A 21,603-nucleotide genomic window follows, 5' to 3' on the forward strand; every position below is an offset into this window, starting at 1 on the left:
TGTAGTGTTTGCCAGTTTCTGTCGTGTAAATACTCCCAACACGGCCAATTTCCAGCTACAAAGGTGACGTCACTGAAAACAGAGTTGGGAAGAGATGAGCACCATTGGTTCTGGTGACGCAGTGCAAGTCATGGCTCGCCACCCTGGGCCATTTTTTCTCAATGAAATTCTTAAAAGCAAATCTTAGTCTTTTTTTTTTTTTTTAAAGGCTGCTGCTGCTAAGTTGCTTCAGTCGTGTCCGACTCTGTGACCCCATAGACGGCAGCCTACTAGGCTCCTCTGTCCCTGGGATTCTCCAGGCAAGAGCACTAGAGTGGGTCACCCAAACTAAGTCAACACAAAAACATTAACTCTTTTTTATATTGCCAATTTGGGTGATTGGTTTATTAAAGAAATCAATGTATCACAGGGAGAATATAATGAAGTTGGTCACCTCAAATGTTTCAGTGAAACACACACATACATACACACATACAAAACACCACACCACAACACCCTAAGACAATGTCCCACAATAAATACCTAAAAACATTTAAAATACAGTCTCCTTTTAATTTCTTAAATGTTACACAGCTCCATACAGCATCCTGAGAAAAAAGACTTCAAATATATTGTTCTTAGTGAAACTGGGAAAAAACTGCCAAGGAAGTATGATAAATTCAAATTACAGTTGTTATTGTTGCCATAAATCAAATCCTATATTTAAGAGAGCCAAGGTTTCCTCAGTCAGAGTAACTCATTTATAATATTTGTTATCTCTGAAGACAAACACCGAGGAGCATTGCATGTTTGGACACTATTTAATAGACTTTCACCTGGCTTGAGAGCTACTGTTGGAATAAATAAATGATCAGAAGTCGAAGATTTTTTTCAGGGGGTGGGAAGAAAAAAATGAAACAAGATACCACAATCAATGGAACAAAGTCATGAAAAGAAAAAGGAACATCTTGTAAGAAATGACACAAAGGAGACAAAGGAGAGCTAGAGAAGAGATACTTCTGTTCAAATGAATGGCAGGTTATTCTTCAACACTGGGTTCATTTTTGGGGAAAGAGAAGGTACCTTGAAATGGGAACAAAATGTTGCATTGGGGTGAAAAGTTTAGAATAATTAATTTACTTTAACAATATAAACACTCTTAATCACCAACAGAGAATCAGAACAAAGTTCCTGGGAAGTTACTAGAGTTACCAGTCCCAATGAAAGTGAAAGTCGCTCAGTCCTGTCGGACTTTTTGTGACCCCATGGACTATATAGTCAATGGAATTCTCCTGGTCAGAATACTGGAGTGGGTAGCCTTTCTCTTCTCCAGGGGATCTTCCCAACCCAGGGATTGAACCCAGGTCTCCCACATTGCAGGTGAATTCTTTATCAGCTGAGCCACCAGGGAAGCCCTGGTTCTCAAATTATGACCTGGTTGACAATCCCCTGGGAAGGCAGGCTGAAAAGCAAGATTCCTGGGCACAGGAGCTGTTTTAATTCAGTGGAAGTCTGGTTTGGGGCCCAGGAATCTTTATTTTAATAAGCTTACTAGTACATTCTGAAGCCCATAGTCTCTGTCAAACCAAAGCATGCTAAAAGGCAAGATAGTCAACAACAGGATATTGCATTCCGTAAGATTAGGAAGGTGTCTATGCCATTTTGCTATTATGCAAATATACCCTCCTTACAAATATCAGTCTGGATCCTTCCTCTTTTGCTTGCCTGAAGGTCATTTTTAGAAATAGCATCTTCCATCTATTTATTAGTCAGCCAGATTCTCATCTCTGAATCTTTAAATTCTTGCTCTGTAAATAAAGGGGAAAATGTGCTTGTATGTGTGTGTGCATGCGCACATGCATTCTTCACAGTTGGGAGGGTTGGGGGTGTAAGACATTACAGTTCTTTTAGGAAATTATCTTTCCAAACAGAGCCAACCAAAGGGACATTTTTGGCTCTGGTATAGCTGTAAAGATCCAATAATACCTATTGAATTGAAATCACACTTTTATTAACTTAGCAGTAGATTTTTTCTTATAAAAATGAAAAATTCTCACAAGTACCCTCTTAACCAGTCTCACTCTATAAAACATATATCCTTATATCATTAACCCTCTGGGGCCTGAATCCCTCTAATGTGCTCAGGAAACATTCCATTTGGATTACAGTTGTTCTCATAAGTTCATATTCAGTACAGACTGTCTGACAGAGCTAGGTTCTTGATCTCATGTTGGAGAATGTAATCAATGACTCAGCACTCTGGCATCTTGATGAAGATTCATTTTGGACAATTAACTAAGATCAACTTCATTTAAACATACGTTTTCAAGAGAAAAGACCTCTGTGCCTTCCTTTTCTTGGCACATGTATACAATGTATATTTTCTTTGCACAAGGAATGCTGCACTGGTTCACTGAGTTGAAATTTAGTCTCTGTTGGAATTTAGTTATCAAAATCAGCCATTGGATGGAGCAACTGCATTTTCAGGACCCACTTCCTGTCCTCTTCTGCTTATAGGACTCCTTACAAAAATTCAGGGGGACCTTGATCATGGGATCCAGTTTTTAGCTGATGTACCTATTAGGCTAATAGTTTCCCCCATAAAAAGCTTTCCACACTGATCGCCTTTATCCTTTAAAAAGCTGTGAGCATCCGGGCCGCCAGAACACGGGGGGCTGTGGGTGGGGTTTCTGCTCCAGCACACAGGATGAGAGCCGCGTCCATCTGTGTCATGTGAAGTCAAACCTCTCTTGAAGTGATTTGTTTAGAGTGTCATTTGATGGAGTGGAATGTTCTGTAACTCATTTGAACTATTACAGAAGCTTTGGTAAAAGGTCACCACTGCTTTTTAAGAGTTTCCCAATCTGGGCACCATCTGGGGGGCTTGTTAAAGATAAGGTTTTCTACTGGCTTTTTTCCATACCGACTAGATTCAATTAGCAAAGGGCTACTTTTGCAGAGAAGTGTGTGTTCACATTTAGAGAGGGAGAGACAGACAGACAGGCAGATGTATAGAGACAGACAGAGACAGAGAGACAGAGGCAACTCAAGTAAAGCCCACTTAGCACCAAAGTGGAGTGCTTATGCCAGAGGACAGTACTGTTTAATAGGTCTGAATGGAGGGGTCAGAACTGAAAAGCTGAATAGCATTTACTTTTAAATGTCACTTTTGAACCGATCCGTTCTTCAAGTGTAGTCTTAGAAGTCAGCTCTAAAGGAACTTGAATTTCCCCATGTCCTCCACACTCAGTAGGAAAAGGACAGCTCGTTTCTCAGTGTAGTAAAAGCGATGCGAAACATTCAGTCCACAAGGCACCAAGGACACTCACACCATCACACCTTTATCAGTTTAGTCTAGGCCTACAATTGGCTTGCTTGCTTTCTTCCCTCTTCCTGATGAAACAAAAGTCTTGAATTTTCCAAACCTCAAAAGCTCAGCTATAAAACTGTAGGAAACCAGGAACAGGAAAAGGAAAGTTTCCTGTAAAGACGTCTTTGGTCTTGCTGGCCAGGTCTGCGCTCTCCCTTCAAACACTCAATATGGCTTCTGACACTTGTCCTTGGAAAAAGTCCAAATGTGACAAATGGTAGAGGCAACATTTGTTTACCCTCCCACCTGGAACTTCCTATGATATGGATGAGTTCTAGCTGGTTCTTTCATGGGTAAGAAGGAGTCCAGCTACTGCCCACCTCCCTTGCCCCCATCTGCAGAGAAAATTAGCAAACCCGTAGTGAGATCTACTGAAGTAAAAATCAAAACCCTCTCATTTGGCTGGAATTCCTAAAAGGGCCTGGACCGAAGAGGCTGCACAGTAGCAGCTAAAACGCAGGCTCTTTGCCATTACAAATATTCTAAGAAATGTGTGTGTGGTGTGTGTGTGTTTGTGGCAGGATGCTTGGGGGAGGAGAACGTTAATGTCTCTACAGAGACATTAAAAACACAACGACTGTGTCTCCCTTGGTTCAATGAAATTGTTTTGGAAACCAAAACTGTCCTTAGAAAGGAGGAGAAATCCATTTATATTCCTTGTGAGACAAAGAAGGAGGTCTTCCTGGCCAAGTCTTTAGGGTCCATTCAGGTCCAGGAAACTCAATCCTCAAGTTCAAAGCTCATCTCATCATAGAGTTCCGGGCGTGCTGACTTCCTGTTCCGGGAGTATTTCACATCCAGGAGGTCACCCATCTCATCCAGGGCTTCCAAAACCTGCAAAGAGATTGCCTTCCATTAGTTTTATTTAAACTCCCAAGTGGCCTTGCCCTCTGAGGTCTCACAGAAAACCACACTCTTCTTTTGCCAGCTTATTTGCTTTTTAAAGAAAAGGAAAAAGATCCAAGTCACTAAGCTGAAGTTCATAAACCAGCCCTAGAGGAATGTTTGAGGCGAATGCATTTTACTTCATATTCTTTAACAGTCTAACTCCACATTACGCATGTTTAAGATATTGTGGGGATGTGAAGAGAGGAAGAAACACATTTGATTCATGCTTACCCTTGAAGTCTTTATTTTTAAAATTTAACGACAGTATAAACTTGTGAGAGAAAAGAAAAATGTTCACAGATTATGTTTGAGTTAAGTCCTCATGACACAAGAAATCAACCTGACCAGGAAGAAAATGAACTTGGAGGTAACTAATTCCTTCCCTGATGGCTTAGACAGTAAAGAATCTGCCTGCAATGCAGGATACCCGGGTTCAATCCATAGGTAGGGGAATGACCATCCTTCTTTCTCTCTCCCATGCTTCCCCATCCCTCCCACTCTCAGCTTTTAAATACTCAGCTCTATGCTCCATAGAATATAGAGTTTAAAACCCTAAGGGACCAAGAGCTCATCTATTTCAATTCTCTTAATCCAGGCAGGGAAATGTACAATTTTACAAATGAAACAACTGAAGTCCAGAATATACACAATGTAATTTTTCCTTCCAGTCTATTGCTAAGCCTACAGAATTGGGCATGCTTTTTTTTTTTTTAAACATTTTGGTTCTGTTTTTCTCAACCAGTCAAAAGAAAATGGAAAGATATTAGAGTCTAATGTTTAAAAAAAGGGAAAGTAAGAGTTGCTAACATCAGAATAAATGACTCATGGGGCTTCTGGACATTCTCTATTAGGAAGACTTTCAAACTGACATCAGTTAAATCTCTATCAAGATGTTATGAATAGTTTATTTCTAGGTGGTACAATTATGGGTGATTAAAGTTTTTTTCACTTCAATGCATTTTCTTAACTTTTATACCAAATATAAGCACTAAGAAAAAGCAACAGACATTACATTTTAAGTGGCATAAATTTGGGATAGTTTCTACTGCTTTCACTGAAGGTGGGGGATGGGGCAGGTCGGTGGCTTTGAAAGTGAAGGATCCACATACTTGGGGGCGATGGGAGATAATTCATGGACGATGTGGGAGGGAAGCATAGGACTTCAATTATTTATTAATCTCAATCTTTTAAAACTATATTTTTATTTTTAATACAAGTTTAAATGGTACTTTCCGTTTACAGCTATTACAAAATATTGGCTGTATTCCCCATGTCGTATGATACATCTTTGAGTCCATCTTAAACCCAGTAGCTTGTGCCTCCTGCTCAGCCGCCCCCATATTGCCCCTCCTGCCCCAGTAGCAACCACTGGTTTGTTCTCTATGTCTGTGTCTGTTTCTTTTTTCTTATATTCATTAATTTGTTGTATTTTTTAGAGTCCACAGATGAGCAATAGCATACAGAATTTGTCTTTGTGTGACTTATTTTGCTTCTCATAATGCCCTCCACATCCATCCATGTAGCTGCAAATGGAAAAATTTCATTCTCTTTTATGGCTGAATAGTATTCCATTGTGTGTGTGTGTGTGTGTGTGTGTGTGTGTGAACACATTACATTTTCTTTATCCATTTGTCTCTTGATGGACACCTAGGTTGCTTCCATATCTTGGCAATTATAAATAATGCTGCTATGAACATTGGGAGTGTATGTGTCTTTTTAAATTAGTGGCTTTTTTTTTCAGATATATACCCAGGAATGGAATTCCCGGGTCATGTGGCAGTTCTATTTTTATCTTTTGAGAAACCTCTATACTGTTTTTCACGGTAGCCACACCAATTTGCGTTCCCACCAACAGCGCACGAGGGTCTCTGTTTTCCACATCCTCGCCAACACCTGTCACTTGCGTTCTTTATGACGACAGCCATTCTGACAGATGTGATGTAGGATCTCAAACTATTTAACTGTTTTTGGCGTCTGTTGTAAAACGTGCGTAATATGCTGGTTAATGCATATATAATCTCAAAATGGATTTATGTTGAGGCTCATTGATCAACTACCTGAAACACACCAGGACTCGAGAAAAGTTGGCTTTATGCAGCTTTTGCTGTTGCAGGGAATACACACTCCTGAATCATCTTCGTAACATCTGGGAAGAGTTACTTGCCACCTTTGGACTCATGCATGAGAGGATTCTAAGAAAATAGGGGGCCAGTTCTGGGTAGGAGGCTGCCAAGAAGTGAGAGAAATCAGTGTTGGTCATATGTAGATTTCTTATTTGGAAGGTGGGAGGATTAAAACGTTAGAGCTGACCTTGGGCTTCTCTGGTGGCACAGACAGTGAAGAATCTGCCTGCAATGCAGGAGACCTGGGTTTGATATTGGGTCAGGAAACTCCCCTGGAGAAGGAAATAGCTGCCCATTCCAGTATTCTTGCCAGGAGAATTCAATGCACAGAGGTGCCTGGTGGGCTACTGTCCATGGGGTTGCAAAGAGTCGGACGCGACTGAGCAACTAACACTACCACTGCTCCTACTAAAGCCGACCTCAGTCCTTTACTGAGGGCTACCATTCATGTAGGAAGAGGTACATATTAAGTCACTTCGTGTTTGTAAAGTGGCCCTGTTTCTGTCTTCTTCCAAAGACGGTCACTGAATAGACTTGTCTAATAATATGTATTTTTGGCAAGTGTTGTTTATGTTCAGTCACCACCTTAATGCCCTGACTTTTCAAAGCGTCATTTTTCATATTCTCTTCTAGTTAGAAACCTGCTCAAAATTTTGTATTGATTTGATGATCTTAAAAGTTTAGAGGCGTTTGTCTAGGCGAGAGGTCCATGCCGCTTCCAAACCAGGTAATCTGTAGGAATTAACTTGTGAAGACAACCACAGGGTCTGATATCTACTGAACTGGCTATTCATTGAGTGCCTCAGTGCTGTTTGGATCAGAAATAAGATGCAAATCCACCCAGGGTACTCATCCCTTCTGCTGTCTCTAGAGCTTGCTTCTCGGCATGTGGACTTCTCCCCACACCTGCAATGTTCCTCTCATAACTCCCTTCTTCTATCGATGTGTAAACATGCTCAAGTCTCCCTCCACTTTCAAAAGCCTTTTCTAAACCAGTTTTTCTTGTCTTTACAAACTTCTTGAAAATCTTATCTACCCTTTCTTCAGAAAACTAAGATCATGGCATCTGGTCCCATCACTTCATGGGAAATAGATAGGGAAACAGTGGAAATGGTGTCAGACTTTATTTTTTTGGGCTCCAAAATCACTGCAGATGGTGACTGCAGCCATGAAATTAAAAGATGCTTACTCCTTGGAAGGAAAGTTATGACCAACCTAGATAGCATATTCAAAAGCAGAGACATTACTTTGCCAACAAAGGTCCGTCTAGTCAAGGCTATGGTTTTTCCAGTGGTCATGTATGGATGTGAGAGTTGGACTGTGAAGAATGCTGAGCGCCAAAGAATTGATGCTTTTGAACTTTGGTGTTGGAGAAGACTCTTGAGAGTCCCTTGGACTGCAAGGAGATCCAACCAGTCCATTCTGAAGGAGATCAGCCCTGGGTGTTCTTTGGAAGGACTGATGCTAAAGCTGAAACTCCGGTACTATGGCCACCTCATGCGAAGAGTTGACTCATTGGAAAAGACTCTGATACTGGGAGGGATTGGGGGCAGGAGGAAAAGGGGATGACAGAGGATGAGATGGCTGGATGGCATCACCAACTTGATAGACGTGGGTTTGGGTGAACTCCGGGAGTTGGTGATGGACAGGGAGGCCTGGCGTGCTGCAATTCATGGGGTCGCAGAGTCGGACACGACTGAGCGACTGAACTGAACTGAACTGACTCTTTCTTATCATTATTCATTACATTTAGAAGAAACAATTTGTTAAAATTTATATACTGGAAAAATGCACTCATTTTAGAGAAATCGGACAATGTAGAACAGAAACAGCAAAGTTCTCCCATCATCTCAAAACCTAGAGTTAGTTTAGTTGTTAATGTGTCATCTAATGAATCATTACTGTGTTTTGTTATTGTTGTTGTTGAGTCGCTAAGTCTCATCTGACTCTGTGAACCTGTGGACTGCAGCACGCCAGGCCCTTCTGTCCTTCACGATCTCCTAGAGTTTGCTCAAATTCATGTCCATTGAGTCAGGGATGCTATCTAATCATCTCTTCCTGTGCTGCCCCCTTTTCCTTTGTCTTCAATCTTTCCCAGCATCACATACTATGTTCTATACATTGGTTTAAGTCCTAAAAATATAATGGTGAAGCAGAAAGATATGGATCTGTGTGTGTGTGTATGTGGTGTGGTTGCACACATGTGCAATTCAAACTCAAAGTATAATCTTCATTTTTAATTCTTTGTATTCTTATTTCTGTTCCTTCACTCCCTAAAACGCTCTGCTCTGAGCAACAGCAAGCTCCTGGTAACTGCTAAGCTAATGATTTCTTCTCCCCTCTCACAGCATTTAGATGTTCTGCTGATTCTCCCCCAGCTTGAAGCTTTTGCCTTTTTAGTGTTGGGCAGTACACCAGCTCGTGACTTTTTGGACTGCACTAAGTCCACCCTAAAGGAGATCAGTCCTAGGTGTTCATTGGTAGGACTGATGTTGAAGTGGAAACTCCAGTATTGTGGCCACCTGATGGGAAGAGTGACTCATTGGAAAAGACCCTGATTCTGGGAAAGATTGAGGGCAGGAGGAGAAGGGGACGACAGAGGCTGAGATGGTTGGATGGCATCACCGACTCAATGGACATAGGTTTGGGTGAACTCCAGGAGTTGGTGATGGACAGGGAGGCCTGGCATGCTGCAATTCATGGGGTCGCAAAGAGTCGGACATGACTGAGCGACTGAACTGAAATGAACTGAGCTGCATCTGAGCCCAGGTCTTCATCTGTGATTCCTGTATCCACCCACAGATACAGGCACTTCTGGAGTCTGCCCTTGACTCATGTACTTATATTTGGACAATTCTTTCTTCTACCATTGACTTTAGTGATCTCCCCTTTAAGTGAAGTGAATGTCACTCAGTCATGTCCAACTCTTTGTGACCCATGGACTGTAGCCCACCAGGCTCCTCTGTCCATGGAATTCTCCAGGCCAGAATACTCGAGTGGGTTGCCACTTCCTTCTCGAGGGGATCTTCCCAACCCAGGGATTGAACCCAGGTCTCCCGCATTGCAGGCAGACTCTTTACCAACCGAGCCACCTGGGAAGCCCCCATCGCCCCTTAGTTCCTCAAATTACAGCAACTCCAGTCTTGCATGTTCTCCTAAGCTCTAGAATTGGATTTTCCTTTTTAAAAATTTTATTAAAGTATAGTTGGTTTACAGTGTTGTATTAACTTTCTCTACACAGCAGAGTGATTCAGTTATACATATATATATATTGTTTTTCACGTTCTTTTCCATTATGGTTTGTCCCAGGATGTTGAGTATAGTTCCCTGTGCTATATAGTAGGTCCTCGCTGTTTATCCATCCTATGTATAATAGTGGAACTTTTCCACCAATGGCTCATAGACATGTAATCCCTACATGTCTACAACTGAGCTCATTTGATTCCCCTAGTCCTGCTGATGATTTGCTATTCTTTGCCACGTACCTTATTTCCTAGTAACTTGGCTCTGCTGTCCTTCATTCACTAGAGGGCTAGAGACCTTGGATTATCCTTGATTCCCTGGCCCACATGTGTCCTGCATCCAAATATTTGCCAAGTCTTGGCAGATCCATGCATGCATAATGTCCATTCCTAGATTCATTTCTTTTGCTCCCATTGCCCTTGACCTCATCATCTCTTATTTTGCTCAAATGGCTCCTTACATGTGATGACTCGCTGCACTTCCACGCTCCTGCAGTTATCTTCACTAGATTGTCATCTACAGTGTCTGTCCTGCGGTTGTCCTTCTTTACTAGGTGAATTTATTCTCTCTGGTATTATTATGAGGTGCCTGTTTATAGTACGTCCTCTTAGACTTTTTGCCCCAGAGTTTTGCATACAGCAGACACCTGATAGCGTTTGCTAAACTGCATTGATTTTTATGAGACAGTTTCATCAATTCCAAACTGACTGACCTGGCTTGGATCTGGTAGTATTCATTCATACAGAGATTGAAATTTAAGGACAGTAAAATGGTAAGATGGTTTTGAAATCCTTTGCACCCCAGGTAGGATGAGCTTTTACAATAGGTCTGTCTTTGCTGCTGGCTTTCCAAATGTGGCTTATTTGGGGCCTATTTTCTCGTGATGGATGTAGTGGCTCTGACCAGTGCCAGGGTGTAGGCCCTTGCTGCTGAAATAGCACAAGAAATCAGCATCAGCATTTAAGAAGAAGCCAAGAGCAGACGTCTGGCTTCTCAGTCAGTCTTTGCTGTGAAACCGAAACACTGACTTGACTCAAGTCTTCCCTGGGTTGATTTTCTTTTCTGTCTTCGGAGTTGATCACATTGTTGTGCATTGCTGGGACTCCCCTCCCCAACCTCCTTATTTTTTTTAAGTAGTGAGGGTTATTGGTGTTGTTTCCTTACACCATCCAAGAGAAATCCACGGAAACCCAAGCAAGCTCTGTAAAAGAAGGCACTCAGACTCCGAGGCCCTGTCCCACTGCTTCTGCTGAGCCGTGGGCACTCACCGTGTCCAGCATCTCCCGGGTGTGTGCTGCTGAAACACAAAACCGAGCCCGCGCTTCTGCAAGGGGCGTAGCTGGAAATCCAACGACCACCACACCGATTTTTCTGTCTAATAGATGCCTTGCAAAAGCCCTAAGGGAAAGATTAAGAAGGAGGTTAACTGAGAGCTGACAAAATTCTACAGCCAAAAAAGGAATGTGGCTAATGACTTTGTTTTTAAAAAATAAGTAGAAGATAACTGAAGTAATGAAACTTCTGTCAAATACAATTGACCAGGAAATGTGGCAGCCAGTCACTTGATGGCACCCATAACTGTGTGTGTATATTGTGGGACATGGCCCGTTCATTAGACAATGGTGTGTTCAGTCTTCGACACTGAGCAGAAAATGCAGATGGACATGGACACGACCATGATCCTGGTTGAACAAATTTGCATATATGGAAACTTTTTGTCTGTAGAGTTCCTAAGGAATAAAAGCCCTAACACACTTGTAGGATGAGAATAGAGACACAGACTTCGAGCAGGGACTAGTGGACACAGAGGAAAGGAGAGGATGTGATGAAGTGAGAGAGTAGCATTGACATATATACATTACCTTGTGTAAAATGAACAGCTAGTAGGAAGCTGCTGTCTACCCAAGGAGCCCAGTCCATGCTCCGTGATGACTCAGAGGGGTGGGATTGGTGGGGGTGGGGCGGGAGCGGGGCTCAGGAGGAAGCGGATATGTGTATACATATGACTGATTCATGTTGTTGTACACGGAAACTAACACAGCATTGTAAAGAAATTATACTCCAATAAAAAGAACGGTAACACAATGCAATTACATAAGGAAATGATTTGTTAGATGCAAACCTATATGCTTTCAATACTTAGTACAGTACCGATAATACAGTGTGGAGATTTTGAGAGGCCTCTATGTCGTGACTGTGATTTCAGAATCTGGATCAGAGGGTCTGTGGGAGACAACCACAAGCCACGTTCTCTCTCCAGAGACAAGGATTTTATTTTCCATCAAGCCAAAGATATGAAATAGCAAGGGTCTTCTCACTTTTTATGTGTACCTTCAGGGATAACAAACCCATTGGCTGGACTAAGCGGGGATGGGGAGGAGGGTAGGAGGGAAAGAAGTGTTCACTCACAGAGTCCTTCTCTAGAAGGAGCCTAGAGATCTAGGTCATAGAATTACAAAGCTCTATGATACAGAGTAAAACCTTTTAAAGCTAGGATTCCTTCCCCTTAACCACTTCTGCTGCTAAGTCGCTTCAGTCGTGTCCGACTCTGTGCGACCCCATAGACAGCAGCCCACAAGGCTCCCCTGTCCCTGGGATTCTCCAGGCAAGAACACTGGAGTGGGTTGCTATTTCCTTCTCCAATGCATGAAAGTGAAAAGTGAAAGTGAAGTCGCTCAGTCGTGTCCGACTCTTCGCGACCCCATGGACTGCAGCCCACCAGGCTCCTCCATCCATGGGATTTTCCAGGCAAGAGTACTGGAGTGGGGTGCCATTTCAGAGCTAATCTCAGTAACGATTCTAGAATACTGAGCTCCCAAAGTCTGTTAATTTCTTGCACTGAGATCCAACCTCAGGCACAGGCTTGTGTGTCCAAGTAAGTGAGTATTTCCCTCTCTGTGCTCATCACTCCCCACAGGACTCCTTCATCCTTGAGAAGCTCTGCCCACAAGTAGGGTAAAGGTCTCAGATCTTCTAAGCTTTAAGAGGCGGTGGTTGTTGTTTAGTCGCTAAGTCATGTCCGACTCTGTGACCCCAGGGACTGTAGTCTGCCAGGTTCCTCTGTCCAGGGATTTTCCAGGCAAGAATACCGGAGTGGGTTGCCATTTCCTTCTCCTTTGCTGGTGTCTTATTTTAGGCTGGAAGCTGACAGCACCACAGAAACCCTGAATTTCAGGAAGAATCCTCAATGCAGCCACAGAGAGGAAGGTTGTGGGGTCTCTCCTTCTCCTCCTGTTTAGCTGACGGCTTTTAGGTTTCTTCAGGCAGAAGGCGGGTTATCAAAGGAAGCGATGGAGATTACAGGGACCACCAAACACAGCCTCTCTGGCCCCCTGGCTCGGGCAAGGCGAGATTCAGCCTTTGATTTGGGAAGGTTGCAAGGAGATGGAGCTTTCTAACTGAGGAAGCTTGAAAACCGGCCATTCTTTCTCTTTCTTGATCACCCTATGGAAGGCTGCCCACGGAACTGCACAGGATGAGAGCTTGTAATTGTCTGAGAAACAAGTCAAGTGCTTTTATTGCTAGAGTACAAACCACCTGACCCATGATTTCTGGTCGGCTTTTGGGACTCCCCAAAGACCATTTTCACTGTCTGCACTTTTCTCTTTGTACCAGAGGAAGTGAGTTTTGCCAAAGAATGTAGAGTGAAATATATGCCTGTTGATTCATTAGGTTAATCTGAGGCCTCCCTGGAGCATGTCTAAATTTAAAGCTTACAACTTACACAACTAAAGCTAGCCTCCTTCAATTAATGTATATAATTGTTCTGAACTTTCAGCATAATGAGCCTTTGGGTTTGTACTCCCCAAATCAAATTAGAGCTGGCATAGCCCGAAAGAAACTGAACTACTTGAATAAGAAGAATAAAATATTAGCCTTGCATTGCACACAGCATCAGTGCATTTTCTGCACCACCATCCTCCAAGCATACGATGAGGCCTGGGGCTGGAAAATGTCAGTCCTCCACCAAATAGGAAATACAATTCTTCTGATTATTTAAGTGATTTTTTATCAGTGAAATCACATTCTACTCTACTACATAGAAGAGTCCAGTGGTAGAGCTGCAGTAAGACTTTATTCAAAAGGATACCTGGCTAGAGATCATATTTCTATTCTGCAGTGGGGGGAAATGTGAAGAAATCACGGTTCTTTAATAAAATCAAAGGTTTTTCAATAAGCAAATGGAAAAAGTGTTCAGACACTGGCTGAGACAACTAACCCTCTGTTTCAAAAGCTTTTCTGCATATAAACTTTCCATTGAAGGAATATCCGAGAAGAAAACAAGACCAGGGAATGGCTACTCCTGCCAACAATAGATAACATTACCTTTTGGAACTAAACTGTTCTAAGTTTCCTTAACAACAGAAATAATTAGATTTTTTTTGGTGCTAAATGTATAGTCCCCATTGTACTAATCCATGCCCTTTTGATTCACCGATGATGGCATTAAAGAGGGTTAAATTATACTCCGCATTGCTTTAAAGAGATGTGTATTTTCCCCCATGGACTAAAGCTTGAGAGGCTGTGCAGTGCATTGAAAAGAGCCCTGGTTTAGGAGGCAAATGGAACTGACCTGAACTCTGGGCCCTAGTACCTACAACAGGAGTGACACTGAGAAAATAGTTTTGACTTTGTGCATTTAGGTGTCTTCGTTTGTAAACCCGAGCTAGGCATCCCACCTTCAATGGCTGAACATTGGGTTTAAGAGCCTTCCTTAGCATATAATTAACATTCAGCAATATTAGCTCCTCCTTAAAACTATCTTACATGGGAAGGTATTAGATTATTTGACATATCATCCAAGGTCCAGTTGATGCAGGACATAGCAAGATCTTTTCCTACTCTTTTCCTGGAAGTTTTATTTTTATTAAAGGATAATGATTATTTTGCTTTATCCTGTATAAAATAAAGATTTTTTAAAATATTGTAATTATTTTAAAAAGACACGCAACCACAATGACTCAATCTTACACTCAGTTGAAACTAGTAATAATAATCATTGTAGCCACAGTGGTAGAAGTAGTTGTATTGTGATGTCTACCACTGACTGAGTGCTTATTCAATCACTATATGAAGTGCTTCATATGCACTATTAATACTATTAAAAATAACAGCCAACACTGAGTAGACCCTGTGTAAGAGGTGACATGCCAATGCTGATAGACTTCATCTTGTTTAATCTTCAAATGATATTAGGAAATAGGTCCTATTCAATCCCATTTTCTTTCTTTTTTAAAATTTATGTTTAATTGGAAGATAATTGTCTTATGAAGTTGTTTGGTTTCCACTGCACAACTTGAATCAGCCATAATTACACACGTATCCCCTCCCTTCCTTCTCCCATCCTCAGAACACTGGACTGAGCTCCCTGTGTTACACCACAGCTTCCCACTAGCTATCTGTTTTGCACACAGTAGTGTTCACACGCCAGTGCTGCTCTCTCACTTCATCCCCGCTCTCCTTCCCCCTCTATTTTCACAGTCTTTATTCTTGCCCCACAAATAGCTTCATCAGTACCATTTTTCTAGATTCCATATACATGTGTTAATATGTGATATTTTTTAGTGACTTATTTAATGCTGTATAATAGACACAAGGTTCATCCATCTCATTTCAACTGACTCAAATTTGTAATTTTTACTGGCTGAATAATATTCCTTTGGGCTTCCCTGGTGGCTCAGATGGTAAAGAATCTGCTTGCAATATGGGAGACATGGGTTCGAGCCCTGGGTTGGGAAGAGCCCCTGGAGGATGGCATGGCAACCCATTCCAGTATTCTTGCCTGGAAAATCCCTGTGGACAGAGGAGCCTGGCAGGCTACAGTCCATGGGATCATAAAGAGTCAGACATGACTGAGTGACTTGGCACAGCACAATATTCCACTGTATATATGTACCATAACTTCTTTATCCATTCATCTGTCAATGGACATCTAGGTTGCTTCCAGGTTCTGGCTATTGTAAACTGTGCTGCAATGAACACTGGGGTACATGCATCATGCATCTTTTTGAATTATGATCTTCTCAGGGTATAAAGCAGAGAAGGCAATGGCACCCCACTCCAGTACTCCTGCCTGGAAAATCCCATGGACAGAAGGGCCTGGTGGGCTGCAGTCCATGGGGTCGCTAGGAGTCAGACTGAGCGACTTCACTTTATTTTTTCACTTTCATGCATTGGAGAAGGAAATGGCAACCCACTCCAGTGTTCTTGCCTGGAGAATCCCAGGAATGGGGGAGCCTGGTGGGCTGCCGTCTATGGGGTCGCACAGAGTCAGACACGACTGAAGCGACTTAGCAGCAGCAGCAGCAGCAGGGTATAAAGATGCTCAATGTTGCTTATCATTAGAGAAATGCAAATAAAAATTACCATGAAGTATCACCTCACACTGGTCAGAATGGCTATCATTAAAAAATCTATAAACAATAAACACTGGAGAGGGTATGGAGAAAAAGGGAACCCTCTTGCACTATTGGTGGGAATGTAAGTTGATACAACCACTATGGAGAACAGTATGGAAATTCCTTAAAAAGCTAGGAATAAAACTACCATATGACCCAGCAATCCCACTACTGGCCAATATACCCTGATATATCTCATTTTCAATATAAGAAAAGCAGGGATTCAGAAGTTTGGTTTAATGAGGAAGAGACAGAATGAAAATTCTTTTTCATTCCAAACATCTCATTATACTCTAGAAGATAACTTTTCCAGGAAATTCCTTCTCAGTTTTACTTTCGTTTTTCACATTAGCTTTGCCAAGTCAGGACTCCTGTCATATAAAGCAGGAGAGGAACTCTCTTTCATTCTGTCGCCATGCACTTAAGTGCATTTGTTTTATTTGTCATGGGCTCTTCTCATTAGATGGACTCAACTTCCCATCCTGTTGAGGTTCTAATTCCAGCTTCCATCATCAAATATCAAGCATACTCCCTAACACCACCCTCTAGTATTGTGTACTTGACACATTCCAAAATAAAGCAAGCTTACTTCTGGTGTCTTCATTTGAGCAAATCATAAGGTATTAGATAAGCATGGGCTAAGCGTGGAGTCGGAACACGCCACTTCCCCAGCCACTCTGAGTAAATGTGGATTTTTTCTGTGCCATCCAAGACCAGATGCTAGAGGGCTTTGGGGTATCTGCCGCTTGGAATCACCATTGTCCCCGCTCCCCGCCATCAGCACAGAGCAGTGTCCTGTGGCATTCCCGAAGCACCCTGTCTTCTGGGCCACCCCAAGCGCTGATTTCCTGACCCAGATCCACAAGCAAAGGGCTCAGTGGTGGACAGCTGCGGTGCACAAGGCAACTCACGCGCGTGTCGTTTGGCCCTGGCGAGAGTGAGTGGACATCAAAGAAACCATCTTTTAGGAATGTTTAACTCAGTCCTAACCATCATGAGTTTTCAACAAATAGCCCCAGAGCTTCTTTTCTATACTACTTCTAATAGTCTGCCAATCAACCTAGACTGTCAGAGAATGAAATAGAAAGTTCCAACAATACGGTTGTGTTAAAGGAGTGTCAGGACCTCCAGAATCTGATGAACATCTGTTGATAATTACTTTCTCCCATGTGCTGGGTCAGACACACAAATATTTTATATTTAGAAAAGATTTTAATTAATTTCTTTTTAATTCATGTCTAGCAGATTGGAGAATGACTCCTGGAAAAACTCATTAACACCATATTGAGAAAAAGTCATTTTTTTTTCTCTTTATGCATTTGTTACTAATGCTCAATTTCAGAGTCACAATCAGTGGAAAAGAACCTGAAGTCGGCTTACAGGAGAGATATTAAAATTTGGTGTTGGGAGCAAGAGCTTTGGAGCAAGAGCCTAAGTTTGGGTTTGCCTTTTGGTTTTCCTACACTTGATCTTGACTTTGGAAAGCTGTTTAACTGCTCTCAGCCTCAGTTTCCCCACACATGAGGCTGCCTTCTTTGGAGGATGGCTGTGAGAGTTCAACGGGAGAGCGCACAGAGCCTAGTCATGTTGTTTTTGAATGTTGGGAGAGAGGGTCTTTTGAGGTTCTCCCTGAGAAAGATCTTGGGGCAGGAGGAAGGGCAGGACCCTTGTTCATTTATAGAACCAGGCAGCAAGTGGTTTCGCCCAGTTCACAGAGTGTGGAAATGGTGAGCCGCAGCACCTGGCTCCCTTCCCACAAGACCTTGTGACTTCTGAGAAACTGGACAAGTGAGTTTTGAGCTCAGCATCTTGCTTAAGATGCAGAGCAGCATCTGCGCTGAAAGAGTCCCCTGGTGTTGGAGCGCCATCTCCATCAGATCACCCTGGGGCTTAGGTGTTACGGTGGGGGTCCGCTGGATACTCACGCTACTTTTGCAGGCATGTAAAGGAGCAGGGGGACAACGGGAGACTCTTCGTTGCCATACACAATGAATCCCATTTTGCTTAGTCTCTGTCTGAAGTATCTTGTATTTTTTGCCAGTTGCTGTACTCTCTGCAGCCCTGGAAGGAAATAGGCATGAAATCCATCAATTCCCACCTGGAAGAGGGAAGCAGATGCCAGAGTGTCTTGGCAAGTGCTGTCAAGTCTTTCTGCAGGCCTGCATTAAGGGCTGGAGGAGGGTCAGAGCAGGGTGGGCAAAGATCTCCTGGTGGGCAGGTGTGGGCACTGATGCCTGGGACGTGCCCTGCGCCTGGAAGACAGGGTCCAGGGGACGGTGCTGCTGGCTACTGCTGCCCACTACAGTCAGGCTAGGCTTCAGGAGCAGGAAGGGTGTCTCGCCAGAACGAAGGAGGTGAACTACTATTTACTAGGTACCCACAGTGTGTGGAATCTGCTAACTGCTACAGACACGTTAGTTCAGGGGAAGGGAATGTGACAGGAAACGGAACACCAACCAAGAAGGAGATTGTTGCAAACCTCAACTGTCCATCTTCTTTTCTGTTATTACTCTTCACCCCTTCCCCCATCCTTGTTCTCCAGGAAGATCCCTCCCCAGCTCTGCCAGTCCTCAGAAAGCAGACCGTGAGGGAGAAAAACACCTCATTTGTTGTACTTTCTTGAGAAAGCTGACCTGTCCCCCAGGCTGGCAACAGCCCATGAATAAAGGATATGCTTGGCCCAAGGGCAGTTCATTTGGCTGCTGCCCAGGGAGCTGTGAGTGGGTCTCTCATGAGAAATTTGCCAAAGAGAATACATATGAATTAAACCAGTAAGACTGTCTTGCTAGTAGAGCATGACTATAAAAAATTTAGAGAGAATCAACAATTGGATGACAAACAAAAAATGATGGGAATTGAGAGAAAAGTGTATTACTGGAATCTATGAGACAGAGAAAATCATTGGTCAGTAGAAACTAGGGTAGCCACGAAGTAGAGAAGTGGGCAATGCTCAGTCAGGAGCAACGAGAGAAAAGAGATCGAAACAGTCTCCTGAGGGGGACAGGCATGGATCAAATAATCACAAATGAATGTAAAGTTGCAACTCTGATGCGGGTGGTAACAAATGCCGTGTGGTGTTTGGGAGTCCACAGTGGAGAGCTTAGACCAAGTCCGAGGAAAGCAACGCGTGATGAGTGAACTGAGATCTGAAAGATAGACAAAGGTTACCAAAATAAAGAGGAGGGAATTCCTCACCCAGGAAACAGATGCAACGGTCCTATAGTTTGTAGAAAAAACAGAATGGTTGAGAACCAGCAAGAAGTGGTTGAGGGCAGGGCAAGATAGAAGGAACAGTGAGTAGATTGTCTGAAAAACCGGAAGTACAGAGATTGGAGAATCCAGCATTGAGTGCTTGGGAAGAGGAGCTTAAAAGGGAGACAAAAGCAGGAGCAATCAGGGAGGGAAAAGAAGTCAGGAGAACTGGCCTTCACTGGTGTCATTAATATGTGCTCATGGATAACTGTTGCTTTGAGGGTTCCTAGCTGGGACTTGGTTTTAAAGAAACAGTTACAGGTGTAGTTTACTTTCATTCATACAGGCTTTTAGTTTCCTACCCACCTTCCTGAAACAATAAGCTCTCTCCCCTAAAATTTCAGATTTGCAACATAAATCCAAGAAAGGGACTAGGAATAAATGCAATAAATTTTGTTGCATAGACACAGCCTGTTTTGTGCTTAAAAAAAAAAAAGAATTGTTTTGGAACATGCTGAAGTGTCTTCTGGTACACAGAGGAAGCTATTTGAAGGACAGAACTAGAAGTGAAGAAGAAAAATATTTGTCATTACTTTAAAAAATTTTCTTCAACCATACATTGAAACAATGTGTGCTTAGGAAGATGAGAACATAGGAGCAGGGGGTATTGTGGATCAGAAAAGAGGGGCTGGACTATGACTTGCTTAAAGAAGGTGATTTGGACGCAAATGAACTTATTTACAAAACAGAAACAGACTTATGAAAAACAGACTTATGGTTACTAAAGGGGAAACATCGTGGGAATAAATCAAGAGCTTGGGATGAATGTACACATACGACTATACATAAGATGGATAACCAATGAGGATCTACTATATATTAATAGCACAGGGAACGCCACTCAACGTTTTGTGATGACCTATGAGAAGCGAATCTAAAAACAAATGTATACATGTACATGTATACCTCAATCAATTTGCTGTACACCTAAAACTAACACAGCATTGTAAATCAGCTATACGTCAATAAAATAAAAAAAAAAAAAAGAAGGTATTCCAAATGAAGGCACAGATATACATCCCAGTCTTCAAAATGTATTCCATATGGCTTGTCCCCTTGTGTGTTCAGCTCTTCTGTTGATGGTTAGCTGTACAATGAATAGATGAGTTCATCAGGCTGGGTCTGATACTTCCTAAATGATCCCCCTCTAGGACTAGAAGGATTTCCTGGTCTGGAAGTATCTGAATGACTTATATTGCTTTTCCCAATGGCATTATCTTTGCACTTGCCCATAATGACTCATCCATCATTGAGCTGCCCCGCTACTTAATCGGCCCCGTCTGTCCTCTCTGCCTTGATTAACCCATGTAACTGGATCACCGGCTAATGTCATTACTTTCTGGCTTCTAGATCCTTTGGAGAGTTGACCAGATGGATCAGAATATTGATCACAGGGGCAGCTGACTCTTAAGAACTGGATGTTTTATTCTTGCTGTCTTTTCCCTCTTTGAACCACACAGCATAGCATGGCAGGCAAGCCATTATGACACACTTTGTGGACACCACTTTTTCTCACATAGGGCTACTATAGATGGCTTGACGTCTTTTGAGCTGGCCAAGATACAGCTCCTTTCAATTACTCTATTGCTCACTTCTGAAAATTGGAAACATTCTCCTAGTGTTGGAGGGCCTGGAGGCAAAGAGAAATTTGTACATATAAAATGCTACTCATCTACAGGATGTGGGGGATTTGATTAATTATGCTGTACTTTGAGCTTGTTTGAAAAGCACTTTGTCAAAGTAGAAGGAATTTTTGCGCTTGTCCTTTGATACAGGGGTCCTGGATGAAGACTGGGCATGGTAATGACCTTCCCTTTGCAACACATAAGGTCCCTAGTTAAATACTTTCTGATTCTCCTTCAACCTATTACAGAGGAGACAGGGGAGGCCCCGCCCAGATAAATAAGTTAGGGGTGAGATCTCTTATGTAGAGTGCTGGAGAGCTTATGCAATTGTGTTATTTTGCTGGATTCTTGGTTCTCTGGAAAAGGAATAAGCTCTGGAATTAAATGGACTAGGAAACTCCAAACTCCACATGGACAACTTAAGGCTTTAAAACCTCAGTTTTACCTGGAAATAAATAAACTTATTTCACAGGAAGACTTGGAGCAATAAAGGCATTAGTGCAGGAACATGCTTAGTACTGTGTCTGGGAAACAGATATTTACAAGGTTAGTTACATTTTTCCATTAGCAGCAGTTCTCAGCAGTCTCAGTGGCACTTGGGAGCATCTAGAGAGCTTGGCAGAGCCCCATGCCCGGACTGTACCCCAGACCAATGAAATCGGCATCTCTGGGAATGAGACCAAGCATGAGTTTTGGCTTTCACCAGGTGCAGCCAAGGAAACTCG

At 42.6% G+C, this 21,603-nt stretch overlaps 1 protein-coding gene across 2 annotated transcripts in view; it reads right to left on the reverse strand.

The window, feature by feature from the left end:
* Positions 1-531: 531 nt before the first annotated feature.
* Positions 532-21,603, reverse strand: part of SPTLC3 (serine palmitoyltransferase long chain base subunit 3) — a 150,447-nt gene continuing 129,375 nt past the window's right edge. For both annotated transcript variants that reach the window (XM_006071072.4, XM_006071071.4), the window contains exons 10-12: positions 17,927-18,062; positions 10,872-11,001; positions 532-4,183 (exon numbers count right to left, since the gene is read on the reverse strand). In XM_006071072.4, coding sequence (XP_006071134.2) covers positions 4,070-4,183; positions 10,872-11,001; positions 17,927-18,062 — 380 coding nt within the window. In that variant the 3' untranslated portion in view covers positions 532-4,069. The remainder of the gene's footprint in view (positions 4,184-10,871; positions 11,002-17,926; positions 18,063-21,603) is intronic.

This window comes from Bubalus bubalis, chromosome 14 (assembly GCF_019923935.1).
Source record: "Bubalus bubalis isolate 160015118507 breed Murrah chromosome 14, NDDB_SH_1, whole genome shotgun sequence".
NCBI classification, from domain to species: Eukaryota; Metazoa; Chordata; class Mammalia; order Artiodactyla; family Bovidae; genus Bubalus; species Bubalus bubalis.